Raw genomic sequence first — 23,213 nt, forward strand, 5'->3', positions numbered from 1 at the left:
TCATAAGCGCCCACCCCCGCCCCCCCCCTCTGAGCCGCCCACTGTGGGCGTGGCCTTGCAACGTTCGCTCTACCTGACAACTATTTGTCGCTGCTGTCGTCGTCGTCGTCGTCGTCGTCGTTGTCGTCTGCCCGCCGAACTCCCCCTCCATAACCAGAACCAACACCACTCCCCAGCTGTCGCTGACCCATTTAGGGTTATATACACACAAACAGGCACTCGCATCCTTATCCTCCCTGCACCGTATATAAATATATATATGTATATATATAATATGTATATGTATTTATATATGCTGCATGCACTCGCATTATGTATGTACATAGGTGCTGGGTGCACTCATGGTAGCCGTCAGAATTCGCTTACTCCGGCTGGTCCTGCGAAATATTTAAATAACCCTGCCCAAGTTCGCCTTAGAGTTGGCAAAGTTATCGCAAATTTAATTAAATCAACTAAACGGATTACAGTTTCAAATGCACTTTTGGTGCACGTATTGGTTGCACATCTCCAAGGATTAACTGCGTTTGTCGGTTACAGTAACTAATTTTGTTGCATCAAAGGGCGGCTGAAAAGCACGAAACTTGTGCTGTGGCGTAAGTATAATCAATTATTCAGAATGAAACTTTTGCAAGCTAGTATTATGATAAGAAAGTGGGGGAAATAATGCGATTAGCATGGATAATAGGATTAATAAGTAGCTTTATTACAGAGGCATTTATTTGGCATGAAGTTAAATGTCTTTATATTGTAGATTGAAAAATGCTTTTATCTAAACAAATACCTAGTTAAATGCTGCGTACGTTATTATTTATAATTTATTTATAATTTCTATAGCTACACTACTGCTAACAGTTGGGCCATTTCTATTTGGCTTCTTTAAAACTAGCTCAATATTTTCCGTTGTTGTTTTCATGGAGTAGTTCGTATCTCGGATAATCGCCTATTTTTAGGGACTTGTGTTTATACCCTTGTACTTTTTCTATGGCTTTCCACATTTTCCACATTGATGACGTGCAACCGCACGCACACAGGCGCAGTCGTTCACACCGATAGCATGCGTGTGCAGCTTGTAGTGTATTTGCACTAGTTTCGCCGCCAGTGACGTCATAGTTTCCACGCAGACGTCATCAGGAGGCAGCGAGGTCAGTCCATGCAACATGCAACATGGTGCAGGAACAGGAATATGATGCGGATTCCATGTGCACGCGTTCGTGGAAGGCAAAATGGCGCCTAATTGATTGATGGTCCAGTAAGCTGAGGTCAATCAAGGGGCCCCAATTTCCACGACCATTCCACACAGACTTTTGAAAATATTCTCGCCGAACAGCATATCAAATGTGTGGTTTAAAATGATATGGAAAATTACCAAAAAGATACTCATATTGCATCGATTTATTTCTGTAAGGCCTTGAATGCACACATGTATCTTAAATATATCTGAAAATTATCACAAAATATCCCTTTCATATCCTTGTTGCTTTTTAGGAATACATAGTAACTGCGAATTCAATGCCTAATTAGAAGACTTATCAAGTCAAAATGTGTGTTCCTCATGAAAGGAATGCCAGTTGAGCTAATGCTATTCATTTAAATTCGAGAACGATTAAGCATTTTGTTCCGAGTGCTTTTGTAAGCCGTCGGACGTCATTGGTCTTCATTAGCCAAGTCACCTCCGCCGCCCAGCTTCTCCACATCCACATCTGCATCCACATTCACATTCACATTCACATCCACATCCACGACGAAGGACATCCAAAGAAGATGGAGAGCCGAGGGGTCTGCACAATTTTCCACATTTTCATCGAGGAGCAAAAGGGGGTGGTTGCATGGCTGTCTCTTCCATTCACTGCTGACGTTTGCCACTCCGTTCCTGCCTTGAAATGCTGCAGTTTTGTGAATGAAAGTCGCCAGCGTCATCAATGGGACGCCCATTCCGATTGTGGGTGGGCGTGGCGCTATGGCAACAGCAATGCACAAATGCAAAAGCCAGATAAATGTCAACCGAGTTAAGCTGTCGGGCTGACTGGTTGTCTGACTGACTGGCCATGTGGATGTATGCCCAATGTCCTGAACCCATGTCCTGGCCCATGGAAATGTGCTCCCTTTGTCCCGTTCGCCACTCGCTCAATTGGTTCCGATTCGGAGCACCTTATCTGGCTGGACTTGATGACTTAAGCGACACCATTGGATACACACAACGAGAAGACTCTCGAGCGGATGGCGAGTCTCGTGAGGAATGTGATGGGAATGGGGGCAATGAAATTTGGATTTGAATGCACTGGCAGTTGCAATTCAATTGATCCAGACGGACTCTGCACATTGCTCCATTGTATTTCCGGCATGGTTAAACCAAAATAGAACTGAGTACAAGGGGGTGTATACAAGTGTGTTATATAGAGAAGTGCATCATATTTTCGGCTTAACTTTCAGATAAAACAATAAACACTTGCCAATTAAGCTTTAACTACAATCTTATAGGTGTAGTCATCTACTTTCTTATACCAGTAGATTTCATATACATCCTATAGTTGTATAGACTCATCCTAAGTCTGTAGATATAGCTCTTCAAATGGATCAGGAAACCCTCTATTATGGCCAGACACTTGCATGAACAGCAATCGACGCATTCCTAGAAGAGAATCGCCCACAGATTAACTCTCTATATACGACTGTATATATATATATATATATATATATAGTAGCATATAGTCCGATCGTGTTTTGGCATTAGAGCGAAATCCATGCATGCACATCACATAACGCCGAATAATCGGGCGCAGCTATATGGGATGCTTTGGTATACAGAATACGGAATGGGGTCTATATAGCCGACCATACATTGTGTATATGTGGCATAATAAAAATACGCTTCTCTACGCTTTTGTTCTTTCTATTTTCTTCGGCCGTCTCATTCTCGTTGTTGGCAGCGACAACTAGCCCGTTTGTCTAAAGATATAGCCACCTCCTGGCCAAATTTCCACCTACTCTATTTTACGTAGCAGCTCCCTGCTCTACACACCTGGCTATTTGGCATCTGGAATTCGCCTGGGAGTCGTCATTGTCCAACTTGCTAAACTGTTTGAATTTGCCAGCGAGAATCGCAAGTGAAAGTTTTGATTTTCTGGCTCCGCACTAGCTGACCCCGATTTATTTTTAGAAGTGCACTAAAAATAAATGCGAAGGTCGCTACGTAATTGGCTGGGATTCGCTGGCGTCGGATGTTGATTTTCATAGGGGGTGCAGGGGAAGGGAGCAGGAAGCGGACTCCAACTTGAACGCACTGCACAAACTGCATAAGGTCAAAGTGTCAACTGCAACAGCAGCAGCGGCAGCGGCAGCAGGCGCCGAATAAAAATCCGAATCGGTTGCGAATCGGGTTCGGATCGGATCGGATCGGAACGGGCTGGGATGGGCCTCCGGGCTCCATTCATCTGCGGGGCCAATGGGCAATGTCAAACAGGTGTGCAGACGGCGTCGACGTCATTGCCGGAACACCAGCCAACATCCCCATCGGTCTCCAACACCAACATCATCTTCCCTCCATTTCCATCCGATTCCCATCTCGAACTTCTGGCACAGCCGTGTTCCAATTGATAAGCAAGTGCTGCACTCCAGGTGCTTGTTACATACATATATCACATAGGAAACATAGCTAGCATCCCTATATCACGAAAATCCGTGCACAAACTTTCTTAAAAGCTAGGAGAAAGGTACAAACATCGGATGACCAAAGGTCATTAATACGAATATGAATATTACGGAATTTTTCATATATGTACATATGTATATGTGTGAAACTACATAGATAAAATGAATTTTCTTTCAAAATTGAAGTGTATAAACTCGGTGTTGATCTAGAAAGTACATGAAAATGCCAATGATTTTAAACCCTGACATATGTACATATATAATTAGCATCATACATATAAGATAAACAAATTTTCCAAAATATATGCTGGTAAATTCGTTTGCTTTCCTATATATATTTAGAAAAACTAATTTGACCCATAACTTTAGAGCATACTTTAAGGCAAAGCGCAAAAAAATACTTATCGAATTTAAAAAGGAATAAAAACAATATATAAATATTACACAAATGTACATATGTATTAATGATATTAAATATTTTATTATTACAATCGAATTTATATTTGTAACCTTTTTTTTTTGTTTTGTAAATCACAAAGTGCATATATTCGTGCGAACTTCAAAGTCTTCGGCAGTCTGCCTTTCGTTTCGAAGAATTTCTTTCATGCCTCGTCCTTTCTTGTGGCTTTTTCAAAAGTTGCCTCCTTTGATTGTCTATAGACAGAGGCTTAGGCGGGCTCTTCTAAGGGGTACAGGACTCACCGACTTTCTGCCGTCTGGTGCCTCAACCGGCCACGCCCCCCGCTGTCGCTACATCCCTCTCTCTTTCCACCAAACCGCCCCGTCCCTCTTCCGCTTGCTCTGTAATGTCTGCTAACACAGTGACCTAGTGCCGAATGCCAAATGCCGAAATATACGAGTCGAGTCGCGATGATAAAAAAAATGAAGGAAAAAGGAAAATACCGAGGAGCACGAAGGCTTGGGGCCCAGTGACGTCACGGCTGGCATTCATTCACAGGATGTGAGGCATGCATCCAATGGCGGCCGCGCTGCTGTGCTGCAAATTGAGATTTTCATTGAGAAAAGCAAGTATTGGATATCCATCCAGTATCCAGTGTTCAGCAGCCAGCGAGCAGGCAGCATCCTTCGCACAGGACGACCCAGCCCAGCCCCAAATAAGAGAGACCCCGAACGCGACCCCAGACATAATCTGCAAAGGACACTGTTTGCGACATCAGAGATGGCGATGTGATGCTGGTTCTGCCGCTGCCGCAGTCGCTGCCTCTGCCGCCGCCTCAGCCGACGTTGGGCGCCACAAATTTGAGCCTGGTCATGGGTTTACATTCGCAGTGCCAGCATCTGGGAAAATCAGTCGGAAACTCGTCTCCAAGCCAAACAGTCGTGAATGGCTCCAGCCAGCAAAAGTCTGAATTCAAACTGAAAACCCAAAACTCTGGCGCCAAAACATTTGAATATGCACTTTTTTTTCAATTTTTTTTCAAAGTGTGCCGGAAGTGTGCAAGTGATGTCAGTGCAACGTCGTCATTAGTGGCATTCGGTGAATCCCCAAGTCTCTGTCCTACGTCCGAGTTCCACTAAGCAAGTTTTGAGATCGTTTTAAAAACAAAAACTTGACACGTTGAGCTCGTTCGTGGGATGGACTACTGCAATTCGAAATCCAGTTGCTACTTAATTTAAGTTCTATGCCATGTGTTGTGTAAGTAAGTATTAAAAAAGGATCAGTGCATTTAAATTTTGTATTCTTAAATAAACATAGCTTTGTATTTAAGTTAGATGTTTTTATTATGAAATTTATGTGTTTCATCTTTATTAGTAATGCATTTATTGCACTTTAGTTCCCATTGTATAAAAATTTACACAAGATATGTCTGAACAATATGTTATTTTAGATTAAAATAAATACATTTAAACAGTGTGTGTTTGACTATCATATAAATAGTTTAAAAAAATTTACCTTTAGGCGCCTTGTACATGGTAGAAGTTATAAAGGAAAAAAAAGGGGAAAGTTCGATTAAATTGTGAACCTAAAGTCAAATCTACTATTCAAAAGTCGTTTGAAAGTGATTTGCATCTCTGCAATTTTTCCGTGCTCTTCAATTTCTACCGACAACTTGCAGGCGAGACAATAAACACAGTTTAACAGCTAAGTGGCAGAGCAAAGTTTTTAATTAAAATCCAACTATTTTCAGTTTAAAATGAAAAGCTTTGTTTTCCGCTCGAACTGCTGTCCACTTTCAGGCATCTAATTATATTGGACCACTTGCACGGAAAGTTCATAATATGTAAAGTTGCCAACTCCGAACTCCAGCAATGTCCAGCTAAAGTAATTTAAACTCGCCTGCCACATTTCTCGGTTTATTCTCCGCGGAGCAGGGCAAAAAAATAACGCTGCCTACTTTCAGGGGCAGCCCAAACATTGTTGACCCTGCGCCTCTTCGTTGCTCTTGTTGTTGGAGCTGCAAGGGAGGGGGAGGCGGGGGTGCGCCTCCCCATCCGTGGCTCGGATGTTGCTGGGCGCAACAGCAACATGTGACGAGCCTGCAGAGGCCATTTACCCGCCGCCGCTGACGTCATAGTCGCCACCGAGCAGATGCTGTGATGTGCAGACCCAGTAACCCAGTGCCGAATCCAAGACGAAGTCCCTCCGAAGATGAAACGAGGCGGCTGCGAGTTGAGCGGAGGCGATGGGGAAGTGCCTGGAGAAAGTGAAAGCGAGAAGTGAAAAAGGCAGGCCACACAGCGAGAAAAAAGAATACAATTAAAATAGAATCTTTAGTTTTCAAATAATAGTTTTCCATGGATAAGATTCGCAATGAAACGATTCTCACGCACTAAGCTGTCTAAAAGTATGCTTTAATAATACATAATTACTCGCAATCAAATAGTACATATCTGAATAATATCTGAAATTAATTAACTATTTCAAATTAACTATTTCACAGCAAGTCGTTTGCAGACCAGTTAACTGTAAGTAAACTCAACCCTTTTGATTTCTCAATTTGCCATTTTTATTATACCCCATTGAATTGGTGCACCATTTCTCTCAGTGCCGCAACAGCGAAAGGGGCGTCTGCAACGTTACGGTGGCGGGGCGAAGTGTCCTAGATTTTCGGGGGCTGCTATTTTTAGACGCACTCCCCCCACAACGTTCCATTTGCATTTTCCCTTCGCAAGGATTTTTCCGCCATTTCTTTTCGCTCTCGATTATCTTGAAGCACTGTGACGTAGCAGCGAAGGTCGCGAATTTTCCTCCCCTTGCCACACTTACCCGCCCCTCTCCCATCGCCTATACCCCTCTCTTTCTGCAAAGGACACGTGTGACGCGCTAACAGAAATTTTTATAAAAGTACATGTATATGTGGGCCATTTAATTACAACGTTATTTCATGAATATTGATTGAAATCAACTTTGACAGCCAGCCAAAATAAAAGACGTTTGGCTAAATGGATTGCATATGTAATTGGTTGGGTCAAGTGATTAGAGCTCCCATTATCCCTTGCATTACACTTTAAACTTATAGACAGCGGCCTTAAAACAAAAAAAAATATAATTGCATACATATTTCAATTCCCTCCAGGTGGAACTGCCTTGAAAAGCAAGGCAATTTACTATCAAAAATTTATGTCTAATTGATTAAAAGTTTCGCAAAATTGTGATTAGGCAGCGTAGAGAATGAACTTGCTTTCAGCACCTGTTCCATTTGGTTAGAAATATGTAAATCTTTAACTTTACTCTAGATTTCTAATAATTTTTATTTGGATTTACTGATGTACTTGTTCCTTAACAATTATCTCTCACTCTTTCTCATAAAATATCACATGTTCTTAAGTTACATATACATTTCATTTTGGAACATACATACTATTTTCAAATCACAAAATGAAAATAGATTTCAGAGTTTCAATTTTTGTCTGATTTTAAGATAAGCCATAATAGTGTCATGTTTTGAAATACTTTTCCTCTTATTATAACCTTCATTTCTATCTATAAGATTCTCTAAATTACAACTATTTTAAAATCTACTTACAGCACATTCAAATTAAACGGATATTGTGGTCCTGGAAAACCAAAATTCGTTGATCCTTTCCTGAAATATCAATCATTATTTTCAAATTAGAAAACCATCGGCAAACGGACAATTGTGAATGGCTGTCGGAAATTATGGTTTCCCAAGACGGCGAGCGAATCGACTGATCGGCCGGCCTCCTTGCCGCAGACAATCTGTCACTTGATACGCGCTAAGCCACCATTACCACCATTACCTTTACCGTTACCTTGTTGAGATTCCCCACTAAACACAGGCACACTTTTGTACGGGCGCTGACCAGCGAAGCATTCCAAGCCCAAAACCCCAGTCGAAACCCGGAGATGCCATACAAGTGCCACCACTCAGCCGCCGGGAAAAATGTTATTTAATTTTTGTGACGCCCCCAGGTGGCCAGCCCACCACCACCACTGATTGTGGCAGTTGCAAGTTGCAGTGGCAATTGCAGTTGCTGTTGCAGTTGCATATCTCCATTCGGATCATATTTCGCACAGCGGCGCTTTGGCTTCTGGTCAAGAACCCCGAGTATACATCCACACACATACATATGTATCGTGGCACATAGAGTAAAGGAAACCTGCCTCAATGTCTGGCTTTCGATTTTTTGGGATTCATTCCTCTTCTGTTTGTTGTCGTTTCGCTTTAGCACCAAACCCCCCACACCCACAGCGGGGGCAGCGCTGAAAAGTAGGCAGCCTTTTGCGAGTGGGACACACACTAATGCGCCCCTAATAATACCACACACACATGTAAGTCTTCGGCCAACACACGTACAGGCAAGGTACTTAAACAAGCTAAAGCAAGAGGGATGTTCTGACCACCTGCGACTATAAAAGGTGAACGCCGCACCGAACAATGTCTCAGTTAAATAGCGTTAATTAAGCGACAACCAGCGGCCAGCCAAAGGATCCTGCTCGTCAGCGAAACTATCTACAATATATATTTTTTTAAAGTGCTATTCCCGCAGGATAATAGTATCACTCCATAAACACAATTGCGTTTTTTTTTTTTTATATTTTGTTTTGCCGTGATTTAGTGACGAGGATATCAAATCGCACACCAAAAATGGAAAGTGCATTTTCCAATTGAAAATCGATAGCCCATCGAGAGACCCATAAAATTTATATACAATATATATACACACATTGCTATATATTATTCAAAAACGCGGCAGGAGTGGCCGCGTTTTAGCCTGGAATTTCGACCATATGTCGTGGGCACATCATCATCACATATTCAGCAATCGGTTCGGCAATGTCCGTTGAACTGTACGGGTAATATCCCGTCCATCGCCGCCAATGATGATTAGTGTGCCAGGCGACCGACCAGCAATGGTAGTGATTCACCGACCACGTCCGGAACCGAAAGGTGCTTATTGCAGCTGCTGGCCACTGCACAAGATTAGACTTAAGACTCTTGTGCGTGTGACAGCGGCTATTGTAAGAGGCCATAGAAGCAACAGCCAGCCATTGTTCCATCATCGTGGTGCCCAGATTGCCGCAGAGAAGCCGTAGAGATTGCCGCCTAATGCAATTATTACCAACGTTTGATGGAATCAAATAATATCGAAGGATTTGTTCAGCATTTCAAACGCAAAGTGGCCAAAATTATCCTTCAACTTCAAGCGAATCTAAAATCTGTAAAGTAAAAGGACTTAAGGCATGGTCTGGATATACGGTAATTTATTAACTTGAATTTAAAATGTATAAAAAATAAAACTTTAGGTCTGCTAATGGGCTTATAATAAAGACTAAAAACATAAGGATGGCATACAAAATATACCAAAAATTACATGCATAACAAATTTGAACATTTTTCTATCAATCACGTGACCGAAGAGTTCAGTTCTCAAGAAAGTGAAATTTAATCTATTCTTAGTAATTAATACGGAGACATTTATGTGAAATTGCTTATCAGTATTAAGATTAATTATGTCCTAGTTTCTGTGACTTACATTTCGCAATGAAATTCATAAAGTTTCCAATATTATAAAGCAAAAGGTAAATAGATCATAATCCCGAAACAGCTGGAAATCTGAAACTTTTATCTAGATCGACATTGTTTTTTTTTAAGCAGAAAAACAAAGAAATCTAAAAGCCATATAATAACTACATTAGAAACATTTTCGTGCGGAACAAAAGTTGCTAGCAATCGCGCCTCTGCTGTACATGTGGATTGGATTATTTGTGAGCGAGAAGGAAGTTACACCTGAGGATCTAGGCAGTCATTTCTTTTTTTATATTATATATCATCTATATTTTACAGGTGTACTGGTGAAGAAGGATCATGGATATGACATTGTGAACAGAAAATCAACTGTGTAACTGTGCGTTCTGTAACAATAAATAATTGTAAACACCTACGTAATAAATTTTCACATATATTCAGCTGCTTGGTGTTAGAATGGTTTTTTTTACCACTGATCTGAACTACATGAGACCCATTTCCATAACACTGTGCGTGAGTTAAAAATAAACCTATCTAGAAGTACATATGTACATATGTATGTATGTACATCGCCGATTTTGTTGTTTTTGTTTTGTTTGTCGATTTTGTTCAAGTGTATATATATGGGGTTTTGTATTTGTATGTTATTATAACTGCCGCTAGGTGGAGCTCGTGTGAAGTCTTGGTAACAACCGCATTAGCTGAGTAACGGGTATCTAATAGTCGACACTCTCCACGTAGCAGATTATTTAGCGACGAGTGAAGTTTCAAATAAAATCAAATAATATATATGTATGTATATCTACTATTACAAAGGAGGTGAAACAGAATTATTATTCAATAGTTTTACATTTTATACGCATTCAATTTCACTTAATTTATGATATAGATAAGGGTGTACCTTAATCGCGTTCAATGAAATTCTCAATGGGCTCGCATATTTCTGGGATTCTGGCCCCTGGCTGAACCTTAGATGAATCGGGATTCCATGTGCAGTAGATACCAGCTCCGCAGACGCATCGGTGGCCAAAGATACAGGTGGAATTGCAGCTAGCACAATGACCGGGGCACCTATCGGAGCATTCGTCACTAGATCTGAAACTTAAGGATGTGGGAGTTCGCTCGGGGGTGCATGGAGTGAGGGCGATGACTGCCTTTATTCCGGTGACTACTGGGCCATAACCAGGAGGATACTTATTCGCCCACAAAATACTTGCTATCTGGGGCAATCCAAACGCACATGCGCAAATGACCAAAAAGGTTACACAACCGATAACTGCGAATAAATAAATAAATATTCGTACTATGTTTTGACCAAAAATGTCTCACTCTTCATTGCTACATGTATTGTAGTGCTGCTGTGCCGACTTCAACTGATCTCGAAAAGAAGATTGTGAACCATTCTTATACGTTTGTTTTTTCGCCCCAGAAAAAGTAAAAAAAAAAAAACAAATATGTATAAAAGTGTATGAATTCCTGGAAAGTGACCCGCGCGATATGGCCCAGTGAAAAGTATTGCACGAAAGTATTGGGTATACTATAAATATGTACATATGTGTATATACTGCTGCTACAGTAATCAAAACAGTTGTATAGATTTTTTTAAATTTTTATTTTCACTAATTTTTGCAACATTTCTTCTTAATTATACATACATAGTTTCTCATAATTTTTACAGCTTTTTTTTATATATCTTTTTGTATTCCACATTATGGTAATTTTTTCCTTTTCTTTCAATTCGAACAACTTTTAACTTTTTACATCAATTTAATGTCAATGAGTTTTCCATTTGGATTCAGTTTGTTTATAAATATAATTGTTTCTTCATTTATTGGTATTTAGAATATAAAGAGAATGCTTAAAACGGAAACAAGATTAAGGGCCGACGCCTTCGTAGCGGGGGCGTGGCATGTCCAGTTATGTTGCCGCACGTTATGTACATACATACGTGCGTCATTTTGTGTGTGTGTGTGTGTGTGTGTGTTTGTGGGCGGGCTAGGAAACCATGGACAAAACTGTACTCTTATATACAACGATTCGAGGAGGAGGACTCTGCAAGGGTCCAAGGACACCGCCTCCCTCCCCATCAACTATACATTCCTCGTCTACTCGTATATAACTCAGTGTGTGTGTTTCCGGCATCGGCATGTTCTTCGATTTGTGCTGGGAGCACTGATCTCCATTAAGGATTTGCAACATTCGAGAGGCCATTACATATGAACTAAGAATGGGGGCGTAGCTCTGCTCCCGCCACGAAAACAAGGCTTATCCGATCGAATTGCAAACATTTTCATTCCGTATATGCTAGGCACAATTGTTTATTGAACAGAAAACCAACGGAAAAAAAAGAAGAAATCATTTTCCTTTTTTGTTTTTTTTTTTTTGTAAATAAAGGCTTAACAAACTGGAAGAAATTCGAAATCGAAAATCATACTGGGTCTGAGATTGAAACTAAAGAACAATAACGCTAACCTCAAGCCTAAACGGGTTAAAAAAAAGGGACGTAGAAGGTCGAAGCAAAGACACTAGAATAACAAGATGCGCAACGGCCTTACATTGGTTTGGCACTAGCAATATGATGAAAAAATATCAAATTGGAATACAAAAAAAAAAAAAAAACAAAAACTGAAAAACAACTGAATCTAATGTGCATTTTAAATAATTGAAATGGTACATTTACATACATCATATTAAGTCAAATGACTTAATAAATATACTCAATACAAAGCAAATTATATTAACTACCGTAATTTAAAACATAAATTTTACAAAAATTTAATTTTTCACACGCCGCAAGCTGAATACTCTAATGACAAATATTCTAATAAAGTAATTTTTGAAATTTATTTTGTGATAATATGTACATAGATTTGGCTATTTCTAATCTATTTTCAAATAATAATAACGTTAAGGCAATGCAAAACAAGAATTTTTAGCATGGTGCCAATTGATCAAAAATAATAAAGATTTAAAGTCTAAGAAGGGGGTCAAATTTACAATGCATAAGCATACGTGTGCACACATACAATTGTCTGCTATCACTGTATACGTAGAAAAGAGCTATTTGCTGTAGCGCTCTCCACTCTCTCGCTCTCTCTCAAAAATTCGAGAGAGCCTGGAGCCACCTTCTAGATCCATTGCCAAAAAAATGTGTGCTAAAAAATCGCGTTGCGTTACGCATCTTGTTATTCTATTGTCTTTGGTCGAAGGAAGTTGGGCAGGTGGAAAGGAAGCTGGGCGAGTGTTTCTGCTTACATGTGTAGTTTGTTTATTTCACATAAGTTTAGGTTCTATTGTTGGCTTCTCATCATGCGTGTAGCTTTGAATTCACTAATTTTTGCATTTTGTTTCGTTTTTCATTAGGTTTTTATAACATGAAGATTTCTTTGCAATCGGTTAACATCAAATAAGTTTTTAACTGTTGATTATTTACTATATATCTATTCTGCTTCTGAGCCTTGTGACTGGTTCTGTGTGTGTGTGTGTGTGTGTGTGGGAGTGTGTGAGTATGTGTTTGGTAGTGTCTATTTGATCCTGTCCTTCTTCGTGTCCTGCTGCTGCTCTTGCTTAGTACGAAGAAAAATATATATAATTCAATATATATATTTATATATATTACGATTTTATGGTGATTTCCTTCTGGCTTCTGTGTTCTGAAATGGCTTCAATTTTGCTTTGCAACTCTTGTATGGGGATTTATCCTGCGTTTCTGGGAATTTCGAGTCTCCTTTCTCTTGCGTTTCTGTGTAGCTTCTGCATTATCCTTAACTTCTGTTCAACTCCTTCGGCTTCGATTTCTGCGTGAGTGCGTGCGTGCGTGAGTGTGTGTGTGTGTGTGTGTGTGTGTGTTGCGTGGCTTGGCGGATGTTGGTCGGTATGTGGATGGGGACAGTGTTTGCTGCATTTCGGATGCTGGATGGGGTGGCGCTTAGCGGGCACTACATTCCGATTGCCTGCCGCTCGGCTTAGCTTAGTTATCCAGCCATGACTCGCGTCATTCTGTGTACTCCCACCACTCCTTGTCGTACCCCTCGTGCACGTGCTTCAGCAGAACAGAGCACCGCTTTTCACAATACCTAATCGAATGGAGAGACCAATCAATGTTTGGATAATGAGTCGTTTGTATGTTGGGGACACGGACATGGCTCGCTCGCTCACCTGTATTTATCTTGCACTTTCTGCTTAATATCAGCCAAATTCTCGGATGTAATATCACGTTCCAAATACTCCGACAACATCTCGGTTGCCGACTCCAAGTCCTTTTGATTATCCTCGAATATCATGGATTGATTGTTCTTTTTCAAGTAATATGCAAACACGTACGTGTACATGAGAGTCTGACGGCACTGGCAAAGTATGTCGACAGCCTTTTTCAGAAACTGCACCTGCAATTGCAATGAGTGTGCTGAATTCGCATTGTTATGGTCACGAGTTTTCACCACTTACCTCAATCCATGACATGTTGTGCTGTTGCATCTCCTCCATCTTTTGCTTCACAGATGCATACAATTTGTTCTCAAACTTCATCGACTGCATGTGGTTCATGTAGCGATTGTAGTAGTGGAGATATCTGTAGATTTGGCAGAAGATAATATATCAGTTGAGTTTTATTCCATAATGACTTTCACATTTCTGCCTAGATACTTTCGTGTTTCCTTGATTAGTTTTAGCATTTCTAATTCTACAGGTTTAATCAGCGATAAAATTTAATTACGAATTATAGCTGATTCATTCCTTTCTACGGCTTTCAATCGTTATCTTTTCTTAAAAGAAATTAGCAGATAAAATAAACCGCTAACCGTCATTATCAGCGAACTGCGAAAATAATACACAACAAGTATCACTTAAAAAAAAAAAAAAACAAAAGGGGTTCCTATCCTGTGACATCGTTCACAGTCGAATGACCCACCTGGCCAGCGAGGAGCGCAGCTTCTCCTGAGCATCGCGGGCCGTCTTGGCCTCGTCCTCGTCATAGCGATTGCAGTTGTACCAGGAGGAGCCGTGCGGCTCCCAAGAACCGAGGCACACCCAGCAGAACTCGTTTTTGCAGTTCTGGTTCTTGCACACCATGTGGTTGCAGCCGCCGTCCTTCTCGATGGTCACGCTGCACCTGGGACACTCTTTGGTATTGGCCGCGATCCAGTTGGACGTCTCCGAGTCGTCGTCACACTTCTTGATCCACTTCTTTAGCCAACGGCACTTGACCGGATCGTGCCAGTTCTCGCCGCAGGCAAAGCAGAAGACATGGCCGCATTTGCAATGGACGCGACGTGGCTCCGCGTACGGCACCTTCACCGCATAGGTGCAGTCGACGGACGGACACCAGCGCAGCAGCTGGTTGCACTCCACAAAGCTATTGGTGATCAGCTGCTGGTACTTGACCCGCACCCGTGCGTCCGTCACTAGGTTGGCGACGGTCACGTCGTCCACCAGGATATCACAGCCGTGCGCCGCGCACGAAATGGTCTGGCCCAGACCCTCCGCCACGATCTTCGTTGACAGATACTCGTGCCAACAGGGCATGCAGAATCGGTGTCCGCATTCCAGCCCGGCCATGGACTAAATGGAACGAAGAGAAAGTAGCTATTAGTATACATTGTAGATATTCTTGAAGTTGTTGCTTGTGGAGCAAAAGAGTATACAATATTATAAATATATTATAATCGTATTCTATAATATATACTTAAAGATCACGCGAACTATGAGAGCTTAATGATGAAGCATACAGCAAATTAAAACCACCTACATAGCGTATGGTAATTTTAAACTTTTCATAGGTGTTTTACGCTCTGAGTATTTGTTAGTTAGCTTGTCTATAATATATTTAAGTTTACTTTGCTGTTATAACCCAAAGTTGCCCATTGCAATCTACTCTTTTAAAACGTGATACTAAATTTTACTTTTTAAACTACATTATTAAATGTTTGATTCCACAAGACAGTTGGATTCCAGCGAATTACTGCTGAACTGCTTACATAACCAAATTCAGGCTAACAATCAACAATTGTAAATCAAGCAAGTAAATTAGTGATAACGTAAGCCAATAAAAATAATTGATAAAATACAAATCAAGTCTTTTTAGAATATTTTAGATTTGTATAGCAAAGCAACGCCCTAACATTATTATCAGGTCATCAGATAAGGCACCATTGACCAGTTAAAAAATCATGTTTCCCCCCAAAATATTCGTGGTTAATCAGCGGGAAAATATATTCTACACCGCAATTAGGTCACGGAGTTACTCATCCCTTCTCCATGACAACTTACATCTGGCGGGAGCTGTGAAAAGCATATTTCGCACTCTTCGCACTGACTGCGTGAGGTCTGAAAATGAAGGGAAACGCATTAGATGAGACATCAAATGGAGCCTTAGCACTGGGCTCACCTTTTGTTTGATCGCTTCGGTGGCGTTGAAAGGATTTATGACATGTGCGCATTTGAAGAACTCATCAGTGTTGTCGTCGAAGTACTTCTCCAATAGCTTCTCCTTGTCCCACTTGAAGTGATTTAGCAGTATCCGTGTGGTGGGTGTGGGTAGCTGTGGCCATAGACAACAAAACAAATCGAATGTCAGTGGATGATGGCACATATGTACATATATGGGGTAAAAGAGCGGGGGCTGCATCCCAGTTGGCATCGAAATCAATGCCAAATCATTTGCGATCAGCAGCAGTATGATCAGCAGTACCTATGTATAATCGTGGATGGGGTTGTGATGTGGAACCACTATAACTACCACTGGCAATTGGTCTATCTAAACAGTATAATTTTTAGGATATATAACATTTCTTGGCATTCCTAATAACTAATCGATTTGTTTGGAAATCGAGAAAAAGTACGTATGTATGTACAATTCAATTTTAGAGGGAAGAGTTACTCAAAGGTGCTTTGTTTAACTAACAATTAGATAGCTACATACATGATCTGTATCAATACTGAAAGTTAACACTCAAGCTAAGTGAATTTCGCTTATTATTGCAATGAAAGATTTTCTGATGTTTAAATGTCAATGAAACAAAAAAGTATTACATGGATTCTACATTGATCCTAATGTATTCATTTGAAATGGAATCTATAATACCATTTTAAGGGAATCCCCCGAAATCTGGGAAAGTGAAAACTGTGCTAGTGAACTTCGGGCAAGTCAGCTGCTGATGCGGATATGGGATGCGGATCTGGCGACCTTGGGTGCGCCTGGGTGCTTGTGTTCCGATTTCACTGGCACTGGCAGTCATCAGCGGACGACCTTCAGCTTATCCCAGATCCCAGGCAGGGCGGTGGGCGGCAAGAGCGAGGGGTGGGGAAAGCGATTCACGGATACACATGCCCAAATGCACTGTGCTGCACACAGTGATGCCTCCGAGCGGCGAACAGATCAGATATTCTTGGCAGCTATACGCCACTAAACTATGTCAAGCCATTTGGCTTTCACTGCAAATCGCAGCGCTAACGAAAGTCGAAACAAACATGTTCCTGCTAGGAAGGCCTGACTGTAGAGCAATCAAAGGTGACTGCTTGCCTATCTTTGTTGTCTGGACTGGGTGAAGAATGTACCTCTATGGCTGCCCTAGGACTGATAGTTAAGTTGCGGATGGATAGTTATACTAGCGGGTGTTCACTGTACTTGCGCTTGGCCATACCTTCAGCAGCAGATTGGCTTCGTCGATGATCTCGCGCTGGTGTTGCACAATCTCATCGGTGGTGAGCACCTTGTACTGGTAGTCATCTTGGTCCATCTGGCGGTCCGCGGAGCTTGGCAGGTCCACCTCCATGCCAAAGTCATCATCGCCGTCGTCGCCCGAGGAGACGTTGCCCGAATCGACATTATCGCAGAAATCATTGTCATTGTCCGAGTCCATTTTTCGGTTTCTGTTTTGCGTTACTGCTTCTGCTTCAGCTGCTGGTGCTCCTTCTGCTCTCTTCCTCTTCCTGTTCCTCTTGCGCCTCCCGCACCACTTCCGTTCCTCTTTGTTTTCAGCTTTCGAGGCTTTGTTTTCCAGCGTTTACTTCCAGTATTTTACTTTTGCATTTGCATTTGCGTTTGTTTCTGTCTTTTCGTTTTCCTTTGCCTCGTTTTCCACTTGCTTTTGTTTACGTTTTTGCGCAGCCCTTTTCGCCAGTTGTTATTATTGCTGCCCTCGCAGTGGCGTGGCCAGTTGTGTTTGGTCGCTGCACTTGGTGCACAGCTTCTATTCCCTTTTTCACACTAACTTATTTTGTGCGCTGCTAATTTGTAGGCTGCGTGCTGGCTATTTTTATTTGTAAATGAAAAATGAATATGTGAGATTTTCTAATGACAATACGAGACCCTGCACGGTCGCAGCGCAGTCATACTGGTTCGGTATTTTTAAGAAGAACGGTCACACTGGCCCGTGCGCTTAACAGGGCCGAACTGCTGATTTAACAGCGAACAACACTATGTTAAATGTGTGCATGTGTGTGTAAAATCATGTAAAATCGACCGAACGTCGATGGGACAAACAAAAAAAAACAACGAAATTATGTACACAAATGCATTTTTCTTTAGGGCAGATTATTTTGTTTTCAAGGTAATGGCACACACCAGCACACTGCGCACACACATGCGCACATTACGTGTGTATTGCCACACACACGTACACAAAGGCACAGTCGAAAAGCTTATGACTTTTTGTTGTTTTTCTATGCACTTTTCCAAAGAAAAAACACTAGCTTATTGCACTAATCGTGCTCGCCTTCGTCGCGAAGTTCGGTTGCAATGCACAAATTAAATGGAATTTTCACGAAAAACTAACCGTAAAGCCAACAAAATGATTTGCATCGGTGTTGGTTCTCACTTGCTCTCTTTGCTTTTCTCAAAAAATAACACACACACACACGCGCTCGCACAGTGGAGTCAAGTGTGCGTGAAAGTGTGTGCGCATGTTTGCGCTTTTTTCCCATTTACTTTCGTTCCGATTGCCGCCTGTTTCATACCGTTCCGTTAAATCGTATGTTTAACAACATCTGCTTATCGATGGGTGCCAAAAAAGCAATAGTGACTTATCGACGGCTGGGAAACAGTAGATTCAAAAACAAGTGAGCTTCCAATGAACGTTTTCTTGATTCTCAGTGTATTCATCAAAAGAGATTATCTTAAAAATGAGACATGCGCTTAATTTACAGAAACAGTTTTTGAGAAAATCCCTTTACAGAACAAGACTTGAAGGGATCCATTCAAAGGCACGAACCACAGTGTCAAATTCCAATCCGAGACATAAACCTGTTTGAAATAAATATTGTTATTTAAACATTATTAATTATTCTTGGAATTAAAGGGTATACTAGATTCGTTGAAAAGCGCTTCCGACTTCATAAAGTACACATATTCTTGATCAGGATAACTAGGCGTCTTGATCTATTATTGAGATCTTTTATTCGACTGTCAAGATATTATACTCAAACGTTTTCTCATGTTTTTAACTGCAACCTCCGGTTGTTTGCGGTTAGAGTTTAATCTTTAAAGTGGCGAACAATATAAAATTGCTAAAACTTCGCACGAGCTAAAAATATATTTGAATAAAATTATTTTAAACTTTACTGTCCCAATTTTCATTGTTTCACAAGTACCGTTAATCAAATTCAATGGTAAATTGCCACTCTGTTGTAACATCGATGTATCGATGCCATATCGATACCTTATCGATACTGTATCGGTTGATACAGAGTTGCACTGGCAATGGGCGCCTTATTCGATTTCACTTAAAGTTTTTTATTGTATATTGTGTTTTTATTGCAACACCTGACAACTGTTGTTGTGTATAAGGTATGTATATAAAGAGCCAGCTGGCTTAATCAGAATGCGGTCATAATGCAAATTCGTTGGATGGCAGTTCGATTTCTTCTTCTTCTAATGGTGGCAGCCATACGGGCCGACCTGGGCGGATCCGGAAGTTGTGGGCCCTACGAGTGCCGTCTGAGCAACCCGATCTGCCGATGCGAGTCCTTCTGCCAGGAGTTCAGTCAGCGGTGCTGGAAAAACCCATCGGGATGCCATTGTGCGAGAGGATATGCCCGTAACGAACGAGGACACTGTGTGCCTCTTATTTTGTGCCCCTGATATAGGATTCACCATCAAAACAAATATCTAAACGAATATCACCTTAAAATTCATATGTAAACTAAAAACCGATTGCATGGAAATAATCAGCATGCAAAATAAATACAGCAGACACATTTTTAATGAGAAAAAAATGGTTATAAAATTGATTGGGCGTTTGCCTCATTACACAGAAGTAAATATTTTAATGTTTTCAATAATTTTCTATTGGTTTAATATTAGGCATTTGTAGAAATTATAAAACCAATAAATAAAAACTACAAAATTACATGACGGCAGTTACTAAATAGCATTTTTAACATGAACCAAAATGTATACCATTTTTGCATATAATGAAAATGACAATTTGATTGTAATTCAATCAATTGAGTTAAATTTACCGAATGCACTGAGCGCATGAATGGCTGCATTGTTTTTTTTTTTCGCCACAAAAAAGCAGCTGAAAAATGCACCGCTCCATTGGGAGTATTTAAGTCATTTTCATTTATGAATAGTAATACCAGGCAGTTGCCACTAAAACCCGGCCATCGCATATAATTGTGATTAAATTACTTTGTATGTATATTTATACATTAATACATATGCATACATATGTATGTATCCATGTTGGCCATTACCTATGCAAGCATATATATATATACATACATTGTTCCAATTTGCATTTCAGGAATTAATTACAATTTGCATTAGGCACGCCATAATTGCTGGCAAGTTTTATTACACGAAACGCCAGTCTGTGCTGCCCGATTCAATTATAGTAGAATCCTTCTGGGAATTTATTAAATTGTCAGTTTTTTGTATAAAACCAAAGGTTTAAATATGATTAAAAGCCACCAAAAGGCTTTTTGCGCTTGATTTTTAAATGTATTAAAAAAATATAGAAGTAGCGATAAAGCGCTTATTTCATTACATCCCTTTTGAAATAATTAAATTACGAAGTTAGTTCTTTAACGAAAAAGGGCAATCAACCGCCATGTAGTGATTTTTTCGCTCGAACTTGCTTTCTTTATCTTCGCTGATGCTGCGGCTGCGTTTTATAGTTGTCTGCTGTGCTCGTAAAGCATGCTCGCGAGCAAAAGCACAAACAACGTGTAAAAAACGAAACTGTTTCCAAAAAGCGGCAGGAATCGTTGCTGTTGTTTGCCAACGACAAAGGTCGCGCATCTGTTTATGCCGATTACACGTGGATCAATGTGGGTGAATTGTACGAGTATTCGCATGAACAGAGAGATACCCTGGACAGACGAACTTGCTTCAAAAAAGTTGAAAAAATTCCATTTTTTCAAGTATCTAAAAAATAAACTGCTCAAGTATTTAAGGACACATATGGATAGCAGATATACCACATTAATCTTAACTCTTGTCGTATTTGTTCTGCCAAAGGTACCAAGTAACCCTAAGTCGCAACGATCGGCTTGAGGCTCACTTCTTGTTTTCAATTTGCAAATGCCAGCAAAACGAGGAGAGAAGACAAAGACAATAAATTATGAGCGGGAGATAAAACAAAAAGCGCAAATTGAACTGGGCGTAAATTAAAAACAGGACAACAAAAAAGTGGCAACAAAAGCGGAGCGAAGCAAAGGCGAAGAATGATGACCACAAGACCGCGGCCACCTGACGCAATTGTCGCTGTTTGCGTGGGTGTGCGTGTCCTGCTTTTGTGTGTGTGTGTTTGCGGGTATCCTGTGGGTGTGTGTGTGTGTGTGTGGGCGATGCGGCTTTGTAAACTTGCGCCTCTCGGACGCAAAACAAGCGTGGAACAGGATAATGGCGAAGCGTGGCAAGAAGACGGAAATGGAGACCGAGCCTGCGTGCTGAAATCAAAGATAACGACTCATCAACGGCGTCATAAAAACGTGACATCAATTTTATTGCCGCCGGGCGTACGGAGCGTATACGTCATCGTTCACGCGTCGCCACAAAAACAAAAAACAAAAAAAAAGGTCAAGCTAAAGGCAAAAAGCACATGACAAATAGGAGATCGTCTGGAAAAGTGCGATTTTCACTCGCTTTTCATTGGCGGAAAAGTCGCAAGTGAATCTGGAATAATGTCTTCTCAAGCATTTGTTTACAACAAACATCTAACTTAACAAAATATTTATATAATTAATAGCAGATTGCCAGTTTTTACTTATGCCTAAACCAAATAGACTAAATGCCTTCCATTTCTTTTACAATTTTAAAGATAAAGCAATCAGCAAAGAAAATAGCTTAATGTAAATATGTACAAAAGTTCAACATAAATGTACATACATACATATGTACATATGTACATATTTATGGCTTTGGGGAATTATTTGCTAGTGTAAGCTATTAAAGTGAACTGTTTGTATGATATTTCTTTCTTTTTGTTTGCTCACAGCACAGCAATAAATTCCCATGACTTTCGTTTGCTCTATAATTTCTCCTTCCATTCGCTGTTTTTTTTTGTATTTCTGCGGTCATTGGCAGGCTGGAAACTGTACACTCGAAGAAAAACTTCGCACATGGTTTCCCCATACTTGCGGATAAATATAAAGAAAATCAGCATGACAGTGGTTGGATTTTAACTGTAATACGGTAAACTGCAAAACTTAAATAAAAGCCAAAATGGTTTTTAGAATATGCTACCTACAGAGATATTTATATTTATATTTATTTATTTGTTTGTACTTCATTGTACTTTTTTCTTTCGGTGTAGAATTCGTCATCTGTTTGTTGCTGCTGTTGTTGTTGTTGTTGACCTACCGTACCGGCAGCGACAAATATTTTCACAATAAAATTCCTATTGATGTTTATTCATGCCCATTCTGCCCCAATCTTATTTTGCAGCGATTTTTTGGGGGGGTGTGGGGGGTTGGGGTTCTTCGGCAGTCGTGGAGGCGCCACCAACACGACAAAGTTGTCGCTGGCGAATCTGGAATTATTATTGAATGAACTTGCACCATATCCGCCGTCCATTTCGCCATAATCAATTATTGAAGCGCCGCCAATAAAGCAGCCAAGATGAGGTGGGGATATCCAAAAACTTCGGACTCGCCGCTGCCCATTTGTTCGATTAATTATTGACGGCTCCCCAGGCGCGTATTAAAATTCATTTGATGTCTTTCTTGTCGCCTGGCTGACACAGCACCACCCCCCTACTCCTCCCTCATCTGTTTTATCGGGCATTTGGATCAAGCTCGTCGAATTAACAAATCAAATATGCACCTTAAATAGCGAGCCTACAAATTGTTGTTAAAGCCAAAAAAAAAAAAGATGAACAATTGCTTGAAAATAGTGAATAAATTCCTTGGTTTTGTTTTGGTTTTTGCGCGGAATACAGGTTGTTAATTTTAATGCGGACTGCGAATCCTCTTCGAATCAGGCAAACATCGTCATCGAAATCGTGCGTGTGCTCCTGTTATCGGAGTTCATCCCACATTCCCGCCGGCGCCCACGCAGTTGATTAATCGTCGGTCGAATCACGTACAGCGACAAATGTCGCAGGTGAAAATGCCAAAGTGCCCGCGGAATGGGAATGCGAAGTGGAATGGAGTGGGTTTGGATTTGGA

The 23,213-nt window shown here is 40.7% G+C and overlaps 3 protein-coding genes, 3 long non-coding RNA genes and 2 other non-coding genes across 15 annotated transcripts, besides 2 other annotated features; 4 read left to right on the top strand and 4 right to left on the bottom strand.

Moving 5' to 3' along the window:
• Positions 1-1,346: 1,346 nt before the first annotated feature.
• On the bottom strand, positions 1,347-2,268 carry lncRNA:CR45605 (long non-coding RNA:CR45605). Of its 2 annotated transcripts, none has more exons than NR_123935.1 (1): positions 1,347-2,268. It is a non-coding gene; the product is annotated as a long non-coding RNA:CR45605 (long non-coding RNA). The 2 variants fall into 2 exon arrangements; NR_123936.1 differs by having other exon boundaries at positions 1,689-2,268.
• A 655-nt stretch (positions 2,269-2,923) lies between these two features.
• On the top strand, positions 2,924-3,720 carry lncRNA:CR45606 (long non-coding RNA:CR45606). The gene has a single exon (NR_123937.1). It is a non-coding gene; the product is annotated as a long non-coding RNA:CR45606 (long non-coding RNA).
• A 1,437-nt stretch (positions 3,721-5,157) lies between these two features.
• On the top strand, positions 5,158-5,251 carry mir-969 (mir-969 stem loop). Its single transcript, NR_047829.1, has one exon. It is a non-coding gene; the product is annotated as a mir-969 precursor RNA (primary transcript).
• Positions 5,252-5,375: 124 nt separating this feature from the next.
• Positions 5,376-7,828, bottom strand: lncRNA:CR32553 (long non-coding RNA:CR32553). The gene is made up of 3 exons (NR_144650.1): positions 7,748-7,828; positions 7,638-7,692; positions 5,376-6,305 (listed from the first exon to the last, which is right to left on the bottom strand). It is a non-coding gene; the product is annotated as a long non-coding RNA:CR32553 (long non-coding RNA).
• A 1,191-nt stretch (positions 7,829-9,019) lies between these two features.
• On the top strand, positions 9,020-9,119 carry mir-210 (mir-210 stem loop). Its single transcript, NR_047831.1, has one exon. It is a non-coding gene; the product is annotated as a mir-210 precursor RNA (primary transcript).
• A 1,178-nt stretch (positions 9,120-10,297) lies between these two features.
• Positions 10,298-10,328: a mobile genetic element.
• A 57-nt stretch (positions 10,329-10,385) lies between these two features.
• Positions 10,386-10,979, bottom strand: CG43133 (uncharacterized protein). Its single transcript, NM_001258806.1, has 2 exons — positions 10,932-10,979; positions 10,386-10,878 (listed from the first exon to the last, which is right to left on the bottom strand). Exons 1-2 carry the CDS (start codon positions 10,936-10,938, stop codon positions 10,505-10,507), a joined length of 381 nt encoding a protein of 126 aa, NP_001245735.1. The 5' UTR covers positions 10,939-10,979; the 3' UTR covers positions 10,386-10,504.
• Positions 10,980-11,192: 213 nt separating this feature from the next.
• On the bottom strand, positions 11,193-18,585 carry ari-1 (ariadne 1). 6 transcript variants are annotated; one of them, NM_001258807.3, is made up of 8 exons: positions 18,377-18,486; positions 17,243-17,851; positions 15,988-16,140; positions 15,870-15,926; positions 14,512-15,161; positions 14,049-14,172; positions 13,761-13,987; positions 11,193-13,678 (listed from the first exon to the last, which is right to left on the bottom strand). In NM_001258807.3, exons 2-8 carry the CDS (start codon positions 17,459-17,461, stop codon positions 13,597-13,599), a joined length of 1,512 nt encoding a protein of 503 aa, NP_001245736.1. In that variant the 5' UTR covers positions 17,462-17,851; positions 18,377-18,486; the 3' UTR covers positions 11,193-13,596. The 6 variants fall into 6 exon arrangements, with proteins under 6 accessions (NP_001245736.1, NP_001259671.1, NP_001259672.1 ...); NM_001272742.2 differs by having other exon boundaries at positions 12,470-13,678; positions 17,243-17,847; positions 18,377-18,585; NM_001272743.1 differs by having other exon boundaries at positions 12,470-13,678; positions 18,166-18,486.
• Positions 12,120-12,804: a mobile genetic element.
• Positions 18,586-19,342: 757 nt separating the features above from the next.
• Positions 19,343-19,801, top strand: CG43229 (uncharacterized protein). Of its 2 annotated transcripts, NM_001258808.2 has the most exons (2): positions 19,343-19,386; positions 19,454-19,801. In NM_001258808.2, exon 2 carries the CDS (start codon positions 19,474-19,476, stop codon positions 19,678-19,680), a length of 207 nt encoding a protein of 68 aa, NP_001245737.1. In that variant the 5' UTR covers positions 19,343-19,386; positions 19,454-19,473; the 3' UTR covers positions 19,681-19,801. The 2 variants fall into 2 exon arrangements, with proteins under 2 accessions (NP_001245737.1, NP_001245738.1); NM_001258809.2 differs by lacking the exon at positions 19,343-19,386 and having other exon boundaries at positions 19,427-19,801.
• Positions 19,802-23,213: the final 3,412 nt, after the last annotated feature.

Source organism: Drosophila melanogaster, chromosome X (genome assembly GCF_000001215.4).
Source record: "Drosophila melanogaster chromosome X".
Lineage (NCBI taxonomy): Eukaryota > Metazoa > Arthropoda > Insecta > Diptera > Drosophilidae > Drosophila > Drosophila melanogaster.

What these genes read in the sequence shown, in the direction of transcription:
- ari-1 (NM_001258807.3), bottom strand. Translation starts at nt 17,461, where the DNA reads ATGGACTCGGACAATGACAATGATTTCTGCGATAATGTCGATTCGGGC. An exon ending in AAGCCAATCTGCTGCTGAAG is followed by an intron (nt 16,141 to 17,242) that starts GTATGGCCAAGC and finishes CTATGGCCACAG; the next exon opens with CTACCCACACCCACCACACG. An exon ending in CTGCGCTCCTCGCTGGCCAG is followed by an intron (nt 14,173 to 14,511) that starts GTGGGTCATTCG and finishes CCAAATCTACAG; the next exon opens with ATATCTCCACTACTACAATC.
- CG43229 (NM_001258809.2), top strand. Translation starts at nt 19,432, where the DNA reads ATGCAAATTCGTTGGATGGCAGTTCGATTTCTTCTTCTTCTAATGGTG.